The sequence below is a fragment of the Balaenoptera physalus genome, assembly GCF_965194825.1.
Source record: "Balaenoptera physalus genome assembly, chromosome: 6".
NCBI classification, from domain to species: domain Eukaryota; kingdom Metazoa; phylum Chordata; class Mammalia; order Artiodactyla; family Balaenopteridae; genus Balaenoptera; species Balaenoptera physalus.
The window spans coordinates 66,180,384-66,197,089 of NC_138885.1; the positions used below are offsets into that span (position 1 = coordinate 66,180,384).

Sequence of the window (16,706 nt, forward strand, 5' to 3'; positions counted from 1 at the left end):
ATCTTTGAGCCTGATTTTCCTCAACCTATAAAATAACAATAATCCCAGGATTGCAGAATTGCTTTAATACTACCACCAGTAAGAGTATCTTTATTAAGCATTTCTCTTGAGTCAGGCATGGTGCAAAGCACTTAAATACATTATCTCCTTTAACTGTTGTGAAGAATTAATGAGACATCATAGTCAAGGCACCTGGCCCAGTGCATGGCATATAGTACTCCACTCACACACGTGGAGATCCTCGTGAATACCGATGCACAGGAGGATGAGTACTGTTAAGGGTGACTCGGTAATTCAGTTTTTAGAAGGTAGGAGGAGTGATCAAGTGGGCACACAGATGAGAGAGAGCTGGATCAGATTGCAGGAAGAAACCAGGTATCATATCAGTAATGTGTCACAGGTAATTCTTTTTTTGAGAGCCCATCACTGCTAGTTATATAGTAGAATTGGCCTTGGAGACCCAGGATGCTTTACTAACACAATGAAGTCTTCCCAGGTGCCACCCAAGGGATATTGCCCTTCGGATGTGTCTGATGCAGAGCAGTCAGTGGTAAGCTGGTCTCTGTTGCTATTATAGACTCTCTCTGGGAAAACTGGTTAGGCCCAGTACCTCCCCAGAGGTCTCAGTGTAACTTGGGACTCAGAGCCACGTTTAGCTAACCCAGTCTCATGTCTCCCCAGAAGCCAATCTGGAGACAAGGATTTGGCTGCAAGTGGTTTTTATGGAGGAAACCCCAGGAAGTGTTGTAAGGGAGTGGGGAATTGACAGGAGGAATGAGCAATGCCTATAAAAATGTGTAGATAAGGAGTTCAGCTATGGGCAACTGGGCTCACTCCTTCCGGGGGACCCTCTAAGAAACTGGGGAGGGTAGGAAGCCGGCATATTTATCTTGCTACTCTCATGCCTCTTTGGAAGATGCACCTTACAGGCATTAATTGCCCGGCACTCTGCCCTCAAGTGGAGCAATGCAGATGAGAGGGGAAACCGCGAGTATGTGTGGGAACTGTCCAGAAACCTACAGTTGCCTTCGAGGGTAGGGCTAGGGTGGGAGAAAGGGGTGGGGGAACCTGGCAGGACTCCAGCAGCATCTGCTAAACCCACCTTCATACTTGAAGACACTCAGATTTTTAAATCGTCATTTCATATTTGAAAGTCCCCCCGAATAAATTGCCATCTTAATGTCAAACGGGACATTCCTTCACTGTTGATGTTTCATAGTCCTTGCCGATTGCTTTCTTCAGTCTCTCTCACTGTAAATATTTCCTTTCAGGTAACCTTTCTGAACATTAATCTGCAAATGAGCAGAAAATAAATGTCTGAATAGTCCCTATCTAATAAGTATTGAGACATGAGCTGATCTCTGGAGGATGTGTGAGTTTAAAGGAATAGTAGTGTTACCTTCAGAAATGGGCACTTGCAGCTGCAGGCAAAGGCATGCATTTAAGCATCTTCGCAGGGTTTCAGGCTTGGAACTCTGACCTGCAGGGATCTGGTGAGCTGGGAGTGTGCACTAAAATAAGAGTGCGTCTGCTACTCTGACTCACGTTCCTGTGGCTCACATTTGTCCTGCCTTTCAACTTATTGATACATACTGAGCAACGCATATTGGTTCTGCTACCTGAGAGAACATTTGAATGTAAATGTCTTTATTTGGTAATTATTTTCTAAGCACATTGCAAGTCCCCGCCTGGAATTCAAATGCAAACAAGGCCTCGCCCCTAGGGACTGTAAAGGTAGTAATTCATCTTTAGGGTGAAGATGTTCTTCTTAGGACTTTCTTCTTCCCTGTGCCCGATTATCCCAGTTGCCCAATCCACACTTCCCACATCCATTCAGATTTCTAAGTAAATTTGTCCTAAAAATACTGAGTCTGCTGAAAGTCAAGTTTGAAGTTGCAAGTAACACTTCTTTCAGGTGAGGTTTTATTAGTCCTACTTTCAAAACCATATCTTGTATTTGTGATTCCCTGTCCTGACATTTGAGAGGATGGAGTATGAAGGAGGAGATGAAGGCAGGTCGGATCCCACACTCAGCTCTGGTGGGAGAGCGTGGGATACTGGGAATGAGCCCAGGTGCTGGACGGAATGATGGGGGCTGGTGCCCCTCTGCACAGAGGTCCTGACGCACGGAGCTACACTGAGAAGGGCACTTGGCAGTACTAACATGACTAAATGTTGTTACATGTGAGCAGGCAGGTGTCGTGTTAAACTCTCTAGGGGAAATCCAAGAATAATTTCAGTCTTTTGTCATTATTACAAGAGCTGCTCACTAGCAAGAAGATGGGCTCATGCGACTGACTTTCACAGGCTGTGTCTCTGTATACCTTTTGGTGACACATGGTGACGTGTCGGGGATAGGAGATGAGAAATGGAGAAGACAACTTATTCCGTAGAAGTCTACAGCAAGCTCACGAATAACAGATCTGCATAGTTCTTGTGCATTATACTTTGTAGCTAATCGTAGATAATTAAGCTACATAGACAGTGGCAGTAGTAATATGTATGGTTCATCTGTGTCAGGTTTTAAAATAGAAATTTACACTAGAAAGTATAAATTAGGCTAAGAGGATTCTTTCTGAAGGGTCCAGATGATTTAAAAAAAAAAAAAAAAATGAAGTAGGCTAGTGGACCTTTAAGCGAACCTGTAGTCTAAAGAATTTGTGAAAGTCTGTGATTTATCATAATCCATCTTGTGTTTTTACTAGAACTTGAAAATTACTCAGAAGTATCTGACTTGCTGGGTATTGATATTTCAGCCCTGGGGATATTTTTCTGACTGAGTTTGTTTGCAGCTGCCTTTCTGGAAGATTTATTAACAGGCCATTTTTATGTTTCCCCTTGATCTTTCATTCTCTTCTGAGATATTATTGATTTTATTTTCCTGAACACAATTTTAAATGGTAATATCTGTGCAGAAGCAATTTGCTGTGGTTCAAGGAACTGGATTCTTATGGGCATTTGTCTTAGTAATGTGATTACAAAGTCACTAACTTGATCTTAATAACATTTGCCTGTTATTGTGTATTAGGTGCATGAAAGGAAAACTGTGCTTTCTAACTCAGGATTACCCTTGTGTATCTCCCTTAGTTGATAATACCTTTTGCAAAATTAATGTCCAGGTGATCTTGAGTGACTGCATTACTTGAAACTAGTTAGGATTAAATCCAAGTATCATCGCCCATGTTGCATGCAGAAAGGAAATTACTTTTTTAGTACACCTTACACTTTTAAATCACTGATTCAGGACATTTTATCAGCTAGCCACACCGCACTGCACTGGGTGCTGCTTTTACTCTGTTGTGGCTGAGGGGGGCAGCGTGATACAAGAAGCTGGGAGTCTGTAGTCAGACAGTCACAATTGGAACCTGGCTGTGTTACTTACTATCCGTGTGAACGCTGGCCTCGTGAATCCACCATTCTGACCCTCAGTTTCCTCATCTCTTTAAGACAGACTGACATAACAGTATCCCCGTTCCGGTTGCTTATTTAAATATCGTACTGTACTCTCTCACTAAAAAAGCTGAGTTCATCTTCAAACGATTTCCCCCGTTTTCTTAGAGCGAGTAGTCATATAAAAAGATAACCATGTCTGCAAAAAGACGGGCACAAGATTGCTGGCAGCCTTATTCATAATATCCCCAAACCAGAAACAACCCAAATGTCCACGGATAGGAGAATGGATAAGCACATCGGGGCACATACCCTTGCAATGGAAAACTGTTCGTCAGTGAAAGGAAAAAACTACTGGTCCACGCAACAACATGGATGAATCTTACAGACGTTATGTTAAGGAAAAGAAGCCAGACACCAAAGAGGGCATATTGTCTGATTCCTTTTACGTGAAGTTCTAAAACTGGCAAAATTCCTTTATGGTGATAGAAATCAGAGCATCAGTTGCCTCTGAAAGGAGGGTCCTGACTGGAAAGGGGCATGAGGGAACTTTCAAGGGTGATGGAAACATTCTGTCTTGCCTTGGGTGGTGATTACGCGGTGTATATATTTGTCAAAACTTGTTGAACTGTGCAAGTGAATTGAGTGTTTTATTGTATAGAAATTAGTTGACCCTTGAACAGGACGGGTTTGGACCGCGCGGGTCCACTCATGGCGGAGTTTTTTCAATAGTAAACACTACGGTACGACATGACCTGTGGCCGGTTGAATCTGCTGATGTGCAGGAACCACAGTATACTCAGATTTTCTACTGTGTGTGTGCAGGGCTGGGGGTTGGCACCCCTAACTCCCCCGTTGTTCAAGGGTCAACTATAGACTTCAAAGAAAAGACAACTCATCCACTGGTAAAATGTTTGCTTTTCTAATGACCAGTTTTTTTGGATTCTCAGGATGCAGTGACCATCTGCACTCTGGGGATTGGGACAGCCTTTGGAGAGTCCATTCTGGACAACACACCCCGCCATGCGACAATTGTTACAAGGGAAAGCAGTGAACTTCTCCGCATCGGGCAGAAGGACTTCAAGGCACTATGGGAGGTGAGCCCCAAGGCTGCTTTGTCAATTCACGTGGTTGCAGAAAAGAAAGAGAGCTGCCACATGGATAATGGCATTATAGTCAAGCCTTAATGTGCTCTGTTCTGAGCCGGTGGATGGAATTTAATTTTCAAAACTTGTTTTTGACATGAGTGAGTGAAAAAGCCATTTTGACACAAGACGTCTTTCCTTTTTTTTTTTTTTAATGTAGTGCTTGCTCAATTTTCTGTGGTTTGACATACATTATAATTACTTCTTGAATGACCATAGAGTGTTTTATGTATTTCCCCCCTCCTATTCCACAGATGTATTCTTAACCAGGGAACAAAATACTTTGACATTTTCTTTGGCATTTTAAAAATCATCATGGACATGTTCCCTGGGAAAGCGGAATGAATGGGATTAACATCTGCTTCATTTAAATGCTTTTAAAAATGATGTGCCCTGTAATAAGGTATGGGAAACGAGGGACATAAAGATGGCTGGTTACTTGCCAACTTCAAAATGCACGGGTAGCACAGCAGTGGATGGAGGCAGCCGGTCCTGGCGGCTTGTGCGTTTCCCGCTGCTTACCAGCGCCCTTTAGGGTACCACGCTCATTTACAAGAAGGATGGGGCAAGAAATCACCTTACATGCAGTCATGGTAAATGGAGTGCTTAGAAAGGCCCTTGCATCCTTTACGCTCATTTCTTTTCAGTTCTTCAAGCTTCTGATTTTTACCTGTGGCTGTTCCTTATCTTTGTCCTTGGCTCAGTATGTCCAAGCGTTAACCCATCGAGCTGGCAGGCTTCGCCACTTGTCCCAGTGTGGCTAAGATTTTAAACTTGATCTAAAAAGAATTTTGTGTAATCAAATAGTTTCCTCCAGAGCCAAACAAATGACAGATGCATTAAGGGAGCAAACCTGTAGGTGAATGAGTGATGCTTTGCCTTGAAAGTCCTGCAAAGCCTTGGAAGGCCTTGGTGGTGAAACCTGTTACTTTTATTCTTGGCAGTAGTGAATAAATTGCAGGGTTACTTGTTTGAAATGTTCCTCTTAGAAAATATTAAAGAGCTCCAACTGCTCTGTAAAGTTCAGAGACAAAAGCGAGTTTTAGGAAGGCAGAGCCAAAGTAGGTTTGCATGAGGTGTGTGCGGAGAGGTTTTCTGTCAATTAAAAGGGACCAAGCTTGAGGCAAATAAGCCGCTTTTTGGATCTTTCATTTAAAAGGTGAACTGAAAAGTCTTTTCCAAAAAGAAAATTTGGAAGACTGGTTTAAGAACAAAAATGACTCCTACTTGTGATGTATGTCATTATAACTGCTTTTGTCTGTGATGACTTATTCAAGTTGCTGGTGGAGGATGGTTTGTGGCAATATTTAAAATTTTATTTTAATTAGGAGGCCTCAGTGCTGTGAAAAAAGTTCCTGAGAAGTTGCTACCTGTGAACATTTTTTAAAATTTATTTTAAAAATTTTCAGGACTTCCCTGGCTGTCCAGTGGTTAAGACTCTGTGCTTCCACTGCAGGGGGCATGGGTTCGATCCCTGGTCAGGGAACTAAGATCCCGCATGCCATGTGGCATGACCAAAACAACAAATTTATTTAAGAAATGTTCAGACGTTCGGAAAATCAAAAAGGATAATACAATGAACGACTATACACTCTCACCTAGTTCAGCAGTTGTTAACATATAGCCATATTTGCTTCATCTGTTTTTGCTGAACCACTTTAATGTAAATGACAGACATCACAACATTTCATCCTATATATTAGCATATTTCTCCAAAAAATCAGAATATCCTGCCACATACCCATAATACCATTATTTCACCTACAAAACTAAAGATAGTATACTAATGTCATCTATATCCAGTCCACAGTTCAGATTTCCCCATAAATATCCAGAAATAAATACATTTATTCCATAAGTATTTTTATATCTGTTTTATTTCAAACCAGGCTCAAATAAAGAACCATGTGTTAACATTTGATTGTTATGTCTAAGTCACTCTCTCTCCCCCTCCCCCCCTGCCCTCTCTCTGTGTCTCTCTTTCTCTGTGACATTGACTTGTTAAAAAGGCCAGGTCAGTTTCTCCCAAATTCAAGGTTTGTCTGATCATTTTCTCATGGTATCTTTTTTTGTACCCCTACCCCAGGGTTTCCTGTAAACGGAAGTTAGAGCTAAATGTTTGATTAGATCAAGTCAAACACTTCTGGCAAGAAGTCAAAGGTGATACTGAGTACATTAGGATGCTCTTAATGTCTGGATGCCTCACTATGAGTGATGCATTGGTTTGATTTATTTGATCCCTTGGTTGGATTGTATCTGAGTATATTTTAGGGCTGTTTTTCACAGAGATTTCCCTTAGAGGAAAATTATTAGATGGGGCTATGGATGTTGAAGGTGGTCCTTAGTATCCCAAACCTTGCCACATGATTTTGTAGCTCCGTGGGTCCAACTCCTCATCTGTAACCTCAGAGCGTGATTCTGGTCTTCCCTGTCAGTGACTTAAGTGAGCTGAAAAGGATGGAGAGAGTTTTTAGACTGACCTCTTATTTTACAGGTTGGGGTTTGGAACCTCATAGTGAGCAAGAGATTTTAGTAAGATATTTCATTTTTATTTACCTGTTCATGCATGCAACCAAGCACAGAGTACAAATTAGGTGCTCCATCAACGTTTTAACTGGCTAAAGTGCGAATGCGAGGAACTCCATTATCTAGCAACCTGTGTGAATCAGAACTTTATTAATGGGCACACTTGTGCATATACAGTACATGATAATCCTAAGAAATTGTGGAATTCTAAATTACCTTCTGAGTAAAGAATTATCTAGCAACCTGTGTGAATCAGAACTTTATTAATGGGCACACTTGTGCATATACAGTACATGATAATCCTAAGAAACTGTGGAATTCTAAATTACCTTCCGAGTAAAGAAAATTGACTTACGTTTATTCCACTATTCATTTATTCAGCAAATACTTAATGAGAATCTCCTGTGTGTCAGGTCTGGCTATAGCAGTGAAGAAGATTGACAGGGCTCCTGCTCTGTGGGCCAGGGCTTCTGTTCTACTTGGAGGAGAGAGAAAATGGACTAGCAAGTCAATAATATTATTTCACAGTATAATATATCATTATCATTAAGTAAATTCTATTTCTATTCTTTGAATATAAGTGATCCATTGATGGCATATGTGACACTAATCTGTTAGCAAAATATTGGATAACCAGAACACCTATTTCTTGATTATGTCAGATAACAGAGTCTATAATTCAGCCATTCATTACACTGGTACACAATATCTGTAAGCAACATTAAAACCCAAGCTCATGCTGTCAGCTGAAATTTAAGTTAGATCTGGTAACCAAATATCAAAAGGGAAGGATGACATGGCTTCAGGATTCAGGTAGAAGCCTCACTGAACCATGAAATGGCAGAAAGAAGGCAGCAGAAAGGTAAGCTGGATATTGCCTCTCCCATCAGCATGGTAAGGAGCTCACTGTTAGGCCATAGTTCCCACACGGTAGAAATTAGATCATCTGAATCATGGGTCTAAATTTGCATGTTCATCTCATTTGCCTGCTTACTTTTGAGGAATGTCATGGTGGGCCCATTGTGTGGCAAGCACTCCCAGATTGAGGTTTCCCTCCTTATCTGTGCCTTTGATGTCACTTAAAGTGGTTGACAAGGACCAGGAATCTGAGTTACTTCTAACCAGGAAAGTTATGGTGTGTAATCACTAACAGGTAGTACGGTCTACAAGTAGCTCTTTAATAGGCTGAGCGAATAGGCTATTTAAAATCTTACACTTGAGACTTGAGTGGCAACAGAGAGCTAGGTAACCCTGCTTCCTTTCCTGACCAAAGGCAAGCTTCCTCAGCTCTCCGCAGATACACACCCAGAGAACTACACGTGAGATTTTGAAATCCTATTCAATTTCATCCCCAAAACTCCTGCTTTATGTTGTCTATTATGTTGTAAGTCAAATTGGTGGCACCCAGAGTATTTTTAAAAATTATTGTCATAAATGTGACCAGAGACATTATTTCAGTCGTCTATATAAATATATCAAATAAAATAAATATTCCCCAAGATGTAACTGAGGTAGCAGCTTGATGCTTTTCTTTGTACCCTGTATCTTTCCTAATGAAAACTTTCTCTCCTCTTTCCTTTCCATGTTTCAGTTGCCAATTTATGATCATATTTGAGGGAGCTGGGATCTCCATCTCAAAGTCAGGTCATATTTTCTTAGCTTAAGTGAATTACAGTAAATTTATTCAGAGTTGGTCAGTAATACTTCCCTCTTTTCATGCCTCTTTGATATTAGAACTTAATAAAAAATATTAACTAGGGTATAAAACATCTCACTTTTCAATAGCATCTCAGGAGAGAGAGTGAGTGAGAGAGAAAGGAGAAAGTTATGTTTTTGAATTTCATTCAGAAAAAATTAAAAAGTCTTGGAGTACCATTTTTAGTTCTTGAGAACTGTAATTTAAACTCTTTGACCCTAGTGGCATTGCATACCCTCAGTAAGGAAGTTAAATGGCAAAGTAGTTAAGTGTAGGCTTGGGAGTTTTAAGCCGTGATAATCTTGGATCAAGTATTAATGAGTATCTATGGTTGCTGGTGGCTCTTGGAATAAATAAATACGGATTTACTGTCCAATTCCATGAATTTCTTCTCAGCAAATATAGTCTAATGTTTCCAGTGGTTAGAACAACAACAAGGAGTGTTTTTTGTTTGCTCCCTGACTTTCTAACATCGTGGGTGAAGATGCTTTTAGGTTTGCAGCATGTTTTGTCATCTTTACATGGAATATTCCAAGTACATGGACTTGTATGAGGAGGTGAGTCCAGTGTGTTCAGAGAAGTAGATTGGAAAGTCACTCTGCATCAAACTCATAAAAGACACCACTGAGGTCCTTGCACTAGTGATCTACTACCTGTGTTCCAATCGCGTGAACATCATTCTGGCCAAAAACTTTCCTTCACTGTGGGCTATGTTTGAGCATGTGCAAAATAATACACACTTGTGAATGAATTATTTGAAATTTAAAGACAACAATGAAACTAGAGTCTTTAGAAATGAAAGCGATTATTTTAAATTTGTAGTCTGACCCATGCCACAATAAAAGTGGTTTCTTAGCTGTAATAGTTACCCAGAAGCTCTTGTGATTTTATTCTAACCAGGACATACAATATCACAGAGAACCGTTGCTCGGAGGTAATGATTGATCCCATAGAGTTTATTCCCCAAATGTGTCTGTGGCCTCAATAAATATTGTTGACTGAAAATTTTTTTATGCTTTCTGGGATATAAACTGGTAAGAATAAGAAATATGTGCATGTTTCTGCCTTAGGAAAAGAATACAATTTGTAAACAAGAATATTTCTAAGAGTAGTGAATGTTGTCAAAGAAATATTTTTACATCTATCTCTATTCCCTAATTTTCAGTGTTTTATTTCTCGATCCTACCAGATACGTTGGCAGTTGTTGGACTGAAAAGCTTTTTAGCTATTTCTGTTTACTGCCTCTTTTGGACTATGCAGGGAGAAAAAGCCCTTTTCCATTAATAATCTTTCAAGCCACTATGAGAATAGGAATTATTGAAATAACAGCAGCTTAGTGTTTGCTGATGCACTTTAAAAACCATATTGGAGTAATATACCTCTCAGAGGCATTTGCTCCTGCTTGAACAGATTTGATGTTCCTATCTGTCTTGGGCTGTCAGAAAAATTAAAGCCCAACGCTTAAAACATAGTATCTTAGAACATAAAAATCTCAGAAGCCCTTTGGGTGGGTTTTAATACTTTATTCAGCATGCAAACAATTTCAGGTTGTTTCAATTTTGCATTAATGGTGGGCTTTCCAGGTAGACCGGTATTTCAAGTAAATGTTTAGTGGTCCTGGGTATTGAGGTTGAACTATACGACCCATCCTCAGAGAGGCAGCCCCTGGCCTGCCTGTTAATGTGCAGGGACCCACCCCCTCATCTGAGGCTTAACTGGAACCTAAAAGCCAAGGGACCTGCTTTCTCCCAAGTCAGAGGCCTGTACTTACTTTCGGCGACTTTGGAGCTTGTACTGTAGGGTTACTTCCCAGGCCAGAAATTTGCATCAAAGGGCTAAGAAAAATACATCCAAAAATAAACATGAAAGCCAAGACTTCATGCCAGGAACTCCAGCCACACACATCCTGTTGGCTGGTTCTCTTGCCTCTCTCCTCACAGTTCTGCTTCTTTTAAACCGAGCCGGAAGCCTGCTCCGGTGACTCGGACCTCACGTCTGCCCCAGGGTCTCACTCCTCTGTCCTCAAGCTTTTCCATGGGATGGTGAAATGATTCAAATCCAGAAAGGAAGGGAGTGAAGTTACTAGGAGATAAGTAAAGTTAAAAATAATATATGTATATATAGGAAGTCTTTTCCTATTGCCTTTGACTGCCTGAGCTTTCCTGAAGAACCACCGGCCCCGGTTTTCTCTCCGGCCTGAGATCCTCTTAACAGTAATAGATACTAACAGGAAATAATCAGCGATGAAGGTGCATTTTGCTGTCCAAATAAAGCACCACTCTTCACTGGATGTCTGAGAACACTGAGAAAAAGAAAAAGAAGGACGTATGCCCTACCAGGTCAGAATGGGTCTTTTTTTATTCTTTAGTGGGGAGATATTATATGTCACAGTTTGCAGTTTAGTTCTAGGAATTATACTCTAAAACATCTCTGGCTTTTCTAAGTATGTTCCACCAGACCTAAATATGTACCACGGCACTGACATAATTTGATTTCATCTTTATTTGTGGGGGGGGGGGAAGTGGTGGCTCGTCTTTTTCTGATTGTGAAGGATATGTTTGTTTAGCCTGATCTTAAATGTTTCTAGGAGATATTTGTTCATAAATAGGCAGAGTTACATTTATCACATTAATATTAAATATATGTATTTATCTGGTGAATGGCATATATTAAAAATGAATTTGGGGCAAGGAAACAGATTGAGAGTGATGGTATTTCACCCTCTGGATGCCCTGGTAGGCACCTTGCCTGCAGCTCTCAGACTATATGAAGTCCTTAGTGTTTATGGGAATTCTGTTACATTATTGATGACTTGAAGTCCTGCCAGCTCCAAAAGCTGTGATCTCACTGTTTCTCAGAAGATGATCAGGGGGTCTGAACAGATCAAGGCTTGGCTGGCAGGTGCCAGGAATGCCCAGATGTTGCGGGTAGGCTTGCTGGCAAGGTGCTGGAATTGCTTCTGAGCTGGTATTCCTTTGGGTGTTCATTTCGGGAGTGTGCAGTGGTCACTCACGTCTTTTAGGAGTCGCTGTTGGTAGAGGTTTTGAAATCCTTCCCCTGGTTGTGCATTTACCTGCACGCTGTTGACACCTCCCGCCCCCCACCCTTTCCCCGCACTCTAATCTTGCAGTGGCCCTCTTCACTGTCTCAGCTCACCTGCCAGGCTGCGTGCCTGCTAAAGAGCTGCTCGACTCAATGTTAATTGATCCCACTTTGAAAATTTCATCTCTAGAAGCTTCTGTCGTATCGGACACACATAGTTGGCTCCCACCACGGGGAGGTGCAAAATGCACCGCATCTGTCTTCCTGGTTTACAATCTAGTGGAGAAGACAGACAAGCATAAACACAAATCACCCTGATATCAGACAAACTGAAAAGTACCATGAGATAAGACACAGGGTGCTGAAGGACATATGGCGGAGGGCAGGGAGAGATTCATTTCCACCCAGGCTATCATTTCATCCAAAGACAAAGAGATCTGGTGAATTCTTGTGTGGCTAACAAGGCTGTTTTTCAGCCTCCCTAAAGGATTGGGGTCAGTTAACCAAATTACAGTGTGTGAGACAGGCTTGTCGCAAGGGACTGACCACGCAGAAGAGGCAGGACTTCCTCACTTGTGCTGTGCTGCCTGCTGCCTTCTCCTCCTGTTCTGCACCCCTGGGCGGGCTTGGTTAGGGGTCTGCCTGCCCTCTGAGGGTGTCATGTGTTGTATTTCCAAATGCCTGGCTTTGTGTTCTGTTTATTGTTCAGTCATCATCTGGAGAAATCTGTTCTGAGGTTTAACCGGGTCCCCAGGGCAAAGGCAGTTCTAGTTGGGAAAACTTATAAGAACTTGAGACTTTCAGAAGGAACACGTGGTATGCGCTGGGGATATCGTTAAGCTCTTTATGTGTCAGGAGCCCTCTGGTCATGGGACTTTCCTCCTCTCATCAGGCCAAATTCCACTCCTGTGTAGTCTACAGGCCACCGCGGAGAGGTTAGGGCGCAGTCACTGGGGCAGGGTGTCTGACACTGAGAAAGGAGCAGCAGGAAATCCTGTCCCAAAGTCGGCAGCTCCGAATTCCTGCAGTCTTGCCTGGGGTTGATCTCACTGACCTCAGTGTTCTGAGCTGTCTAACTCAAACCAATAAATGCAAGACAGACCTTCTAAAGGCTATTGATGTGGTCGAGTGTTCTGGCCTGAAATTCTGATCTATTCCTGGTTTAACCCAACTTTGCTGAATGCCCTTTTGGAAAGCTCTCCAGCTTCCTAGGCCACCTGTTTGTAAAATAAATGTACCTTTACTGAAATCCTGCCTTGCTGACAGCAGTGGTTCAAGTTAATGTTGAACGTTAGGTGCCTTATGAGTTGAAAAATTTAGTGCCTCGTCCTCGCCTTTCGGTTTGCAAATTCAAGAAGGCAGAGCCACAAATTATGTGAATGAAAAGGTTAAAGTATAGGCAACAGTTCATATTGTATCAAAATACATTATTTGAAAGGCAAGAAAAACTTTTTGTTATCTTTCATTTATAATTGTAATTCTTAAAACTAGTTCCACATTAGAATTACCTGGGGAGTTATTAGAAAATTCCCGTGCATGGGCGCTCTCTAGACCAATGAAACCAGAATCTCTAGAAGGTGGGGCCTGGGCATCATAGCTTCTTAAAGCTCCCCAGATGAATCTGCCGAGAACCCCTGTCCTCCAGCTCCAGGCTCTGGTATCCACTCTGCCGCTTTGCACTTGCTGCTTCTGCATGTACCTGGCTGGCATCTTTGCCCAGTGCTAAGGCTCTACAATTGAATAATATGTTGGTTCCTTACTAGTCTGTGTAAAATTTTCCCAGTGTAATTATTCCTTCCCTCATACAGACATTCTGCTTCCAAACTGGGGTTTCTGCCAGATGTAAGTGATAATGGCCATCAGTACTTTAAGAGACAGAGTGAGGGGGATTGATTTGAAGCTTTGTGATTAGAGGTGACCTCTGTGGTCTGGCTATTAAAAGTGCGAGAATAAGGTGCAGAATCACCCCCCGAATTTCAGTCCTACAAGCACACATTCTCCTAGTTGTCAGGACAATGGTGTCATCATACATCACGTAGTTCCTGGAAAATTCCACTGTGCCCTTGTGAGAGGTAAGAGTGAAAAAGGCAAGTAATATCTTAGTGTTATTATGAAGAGAGTTTTGAACTCATGGACTCGCTGAGAATGTCTAGATCCACCTCATCCCTGGACTATACTTTGAGAATCACTTCTTTAAGATAAATTCCCAGAAAAAGTTTTCCCATGAAAACTTTTATGGCTCTTGATAAATATGACCAAATGTATTTTCAGTGACTTTTATCCTGCCACCAGGAGTATTTGAGCATGCCTGTTACATCCAGCCTTGGTTAGCATGACCATTTTATATACATTTATATATGTGTGTGTATATATATGTATATATACTTATATATGTTTATGTATTTTCCATCATATTGTTATCATGTTTGATTACTGCTGGGGTGGTAGGGATTTTCTTAAATATTTCTTTACTGATTATACTTTCTCTTTCAGGACATGTTACTCATACATACATTGGCATTTACTTATCAATTTATGTGAATGCTTTATGTTTTATTTGATCAAGACATTAACTTTTTTTGTAATTCCTGCAAATATTATTATCTTGGTCTGTTTTCATTTTTCATAATATTTAATGTACATAAATTCTAAATCCATTAAATCTACCATAATTTTCCATAATTACCAAAGGTTTCATCATACATAGCAGATAGCATCTTAAACAAGGTACTCGTTAATAAATGAAAATTAATAAATTAAAATCCTTACATGAATTCCTGGTAATAATAATTGTAAGCATGTGCATAATCATCCTAGTGAGTCCTGGTATTGTTAATAAATTTTTAGAGATGTTTTAGCACAGTTGGCAATTAATTCCTTCAAATTCTCTTTCTTGCTTTCTGCTTGATTGCTTTATGTTTTCTTCTTCCTCATCCTGGCCCCTTCTCCAGACTTCTCTTAGGTCTGAAATGTCCAGCTTGTCTTTTCTCCCCTCCGACTATTTATTCAAACTTTCAAACACTCAGAAAAATTGAAAAAATTTTTTCTCTCTCTCCATGTATATATTTACATTTCTCTGTGTGTGTATATATAGACACGAATGCATATGCTCATATATGTTTGTTTTGCTAAACCATTTGAAAACGTGTTATTGATACCATGATACTTTACTCTTCAGTACTTCAGTTTAACTTTGTTCCCCTGCCCCTCCTTGTCCTAGCCAGTCTCCCTTTACAATCAACTGTTTATTTATCTCTTCCTTTCCAATCCCATCCCACCACCGCTGGTGTCTCGCCTCAAGTTCAGCCAAAGTAAGGGAGGCAGTGCAGCGTTTAAAGGCCGTGGACTGGAATTGGCTAGATCCTGACAGTCCTGGCTTTGCTTCCCACCAGCTCTGTGTCCTCAGGCACGTTACACAGTCTCCCTGAACCTCCTTCCTCATTTGTCAAAAGGGGGGTACAATAATCCTATCACACGTGGCTGGAAGAAATGATATGATGTAATCAATCCCTTAGCTCCAAAGAAGCATCCAGTAAATGCCTTGAGAGGCAGTGAAGGATGGACACACAGACGGAGCCAGGAGTTCAGACATACATGCCTGCTCAGACACCTGGTGCTGCTCTCACTGCTGCCCGGGGAGAAGTGTAAACCATCTACCGGGGCATTCGAAGTTCTCTAAATTTGTCCCTATATCCTTTCCCAGCCATATTGCCTCTACTAATTTATACACATACTTTTATCAGCGTAAATCATGTCAGCGAGCATATGTGGTGCATCCACTAAATGCCAGGGGCTGCTCTAGGCACTGGGGCACAGACCTGAACAGAGTGTGACCCTCAAGGAGCTCACAGTCTAATGAAGAGGAATATATGAAAATCTTACCATATGAATAGATATGAGCTACAGCAGAGGTGCATGCAGGGGCTGGAGGTGGGAGGAGGACAGAGTATCTGCCAGGGGAAGTCAGAGGGTTTCCAGAGGAAACCTCCTCTGTGCGTTGTCATCATGAGGCTGATAGGAGTGCGACTGACAGAAAGATGCCAGCTGGACGCAGGCTAAAGAATACAGGTGCTGCAGATGGAACACATTTGTGTTCCGAGGGGACACAGAGAGGGTCATAGCAGCCCTCCCAGTGCGAGGGAGGGTCACATCCTCAGTGAAACAGCCCCTAGCAGACCCCAGCTTCAGGTCTGCTAACTATTACTCCCACCCTGCTTCCCAGTCTCTTTGCTGTGTGTTCCCTCTGCTTCCAATCATCTCTCTTCTCCACCTGTACCATGATCCAGTCCAGGCGTTGTCTCCTTTCTAACGTCTCCCAGACCACCTTCTCCAGATCAGGTGAATAACATCAGGAAACAATGACGGCAGCCCGTTCACATAGGTGTTACCTATTGGCAGTTCCTTTTCTAAATCAGATCTGCCTGTGAATGGAAGGCTGGGAGGAGGCCGAGTTTCCTCCTGAGGAGTTGAGGATTCAGATGATCAAAAAGAAAAGGACTCTGAGAAAGACAGGTTGCGATCAGATCAGAAAGGCCAACATCTGGGATTGCTCAAGTTAAGGGAAAAGGAAGGCCCAGAACGCTGCCATTCTTCAAACAGACCAAGAAACCTGGAAGCTGAGAGCTGCTGGGGCTGAGAGAGCCCCGAGCAAGAGGCCAAATGTTGCTTCAAGACTGACGCAGAGGAAGCTAAAGACTGTTACAGGCATGCCGAGGGGTCCACTTGGCTTCTGCTGTGTTTGGAGGCCTGCAGGGCTTCATCAGTTGGGGCTTTCACTGGGGGCTCTGCTGACCCTGATGCAGCAAGAGTTCCTAGTGACCATCAAGCCTGGGTCCTTGGGTCACAGAAGGTGTTGATGAAGATAATCAATAATAAGAATAGAAAAAGAGTTTTATTTGAGTCAAACT

General features: G+C 41.8%; 1 protein-coding gene across 4 annotated transcripts in view; it reads left to right on the forward strand.

Moving 5' to 3' along the window:
* RAPGEF4 (Rap guanine nucleotide exchange factor 4) overlaps positions 1–16,706 on the forward strand; it is a 310,972-nt gene that overhangs the window by 69,814 nt on the left and 224,452 nt on the right. For 3 of the 4 annotated variants that reach the window (XM_082465339.1, XM_082465337.1, XM_082465338.1), the window contains one exon: positions 4,341–4,487. Coding sequence is in view for 3 of the 4 variants with exons in the window: in XM_082465337.1 (XP_082321463.1) it covers positions 4,341–4,487 (147 nt within the window). In the remaining variant the exon portion in view is untranslated. Of the gene's footprint in view, positions 1–4,340; positions 4,488–5,325; positions 11,097–16,706 lie in introns of those variants that run through there. The other variant, XM_082465340.1, reaches the window with a different exon arrangement.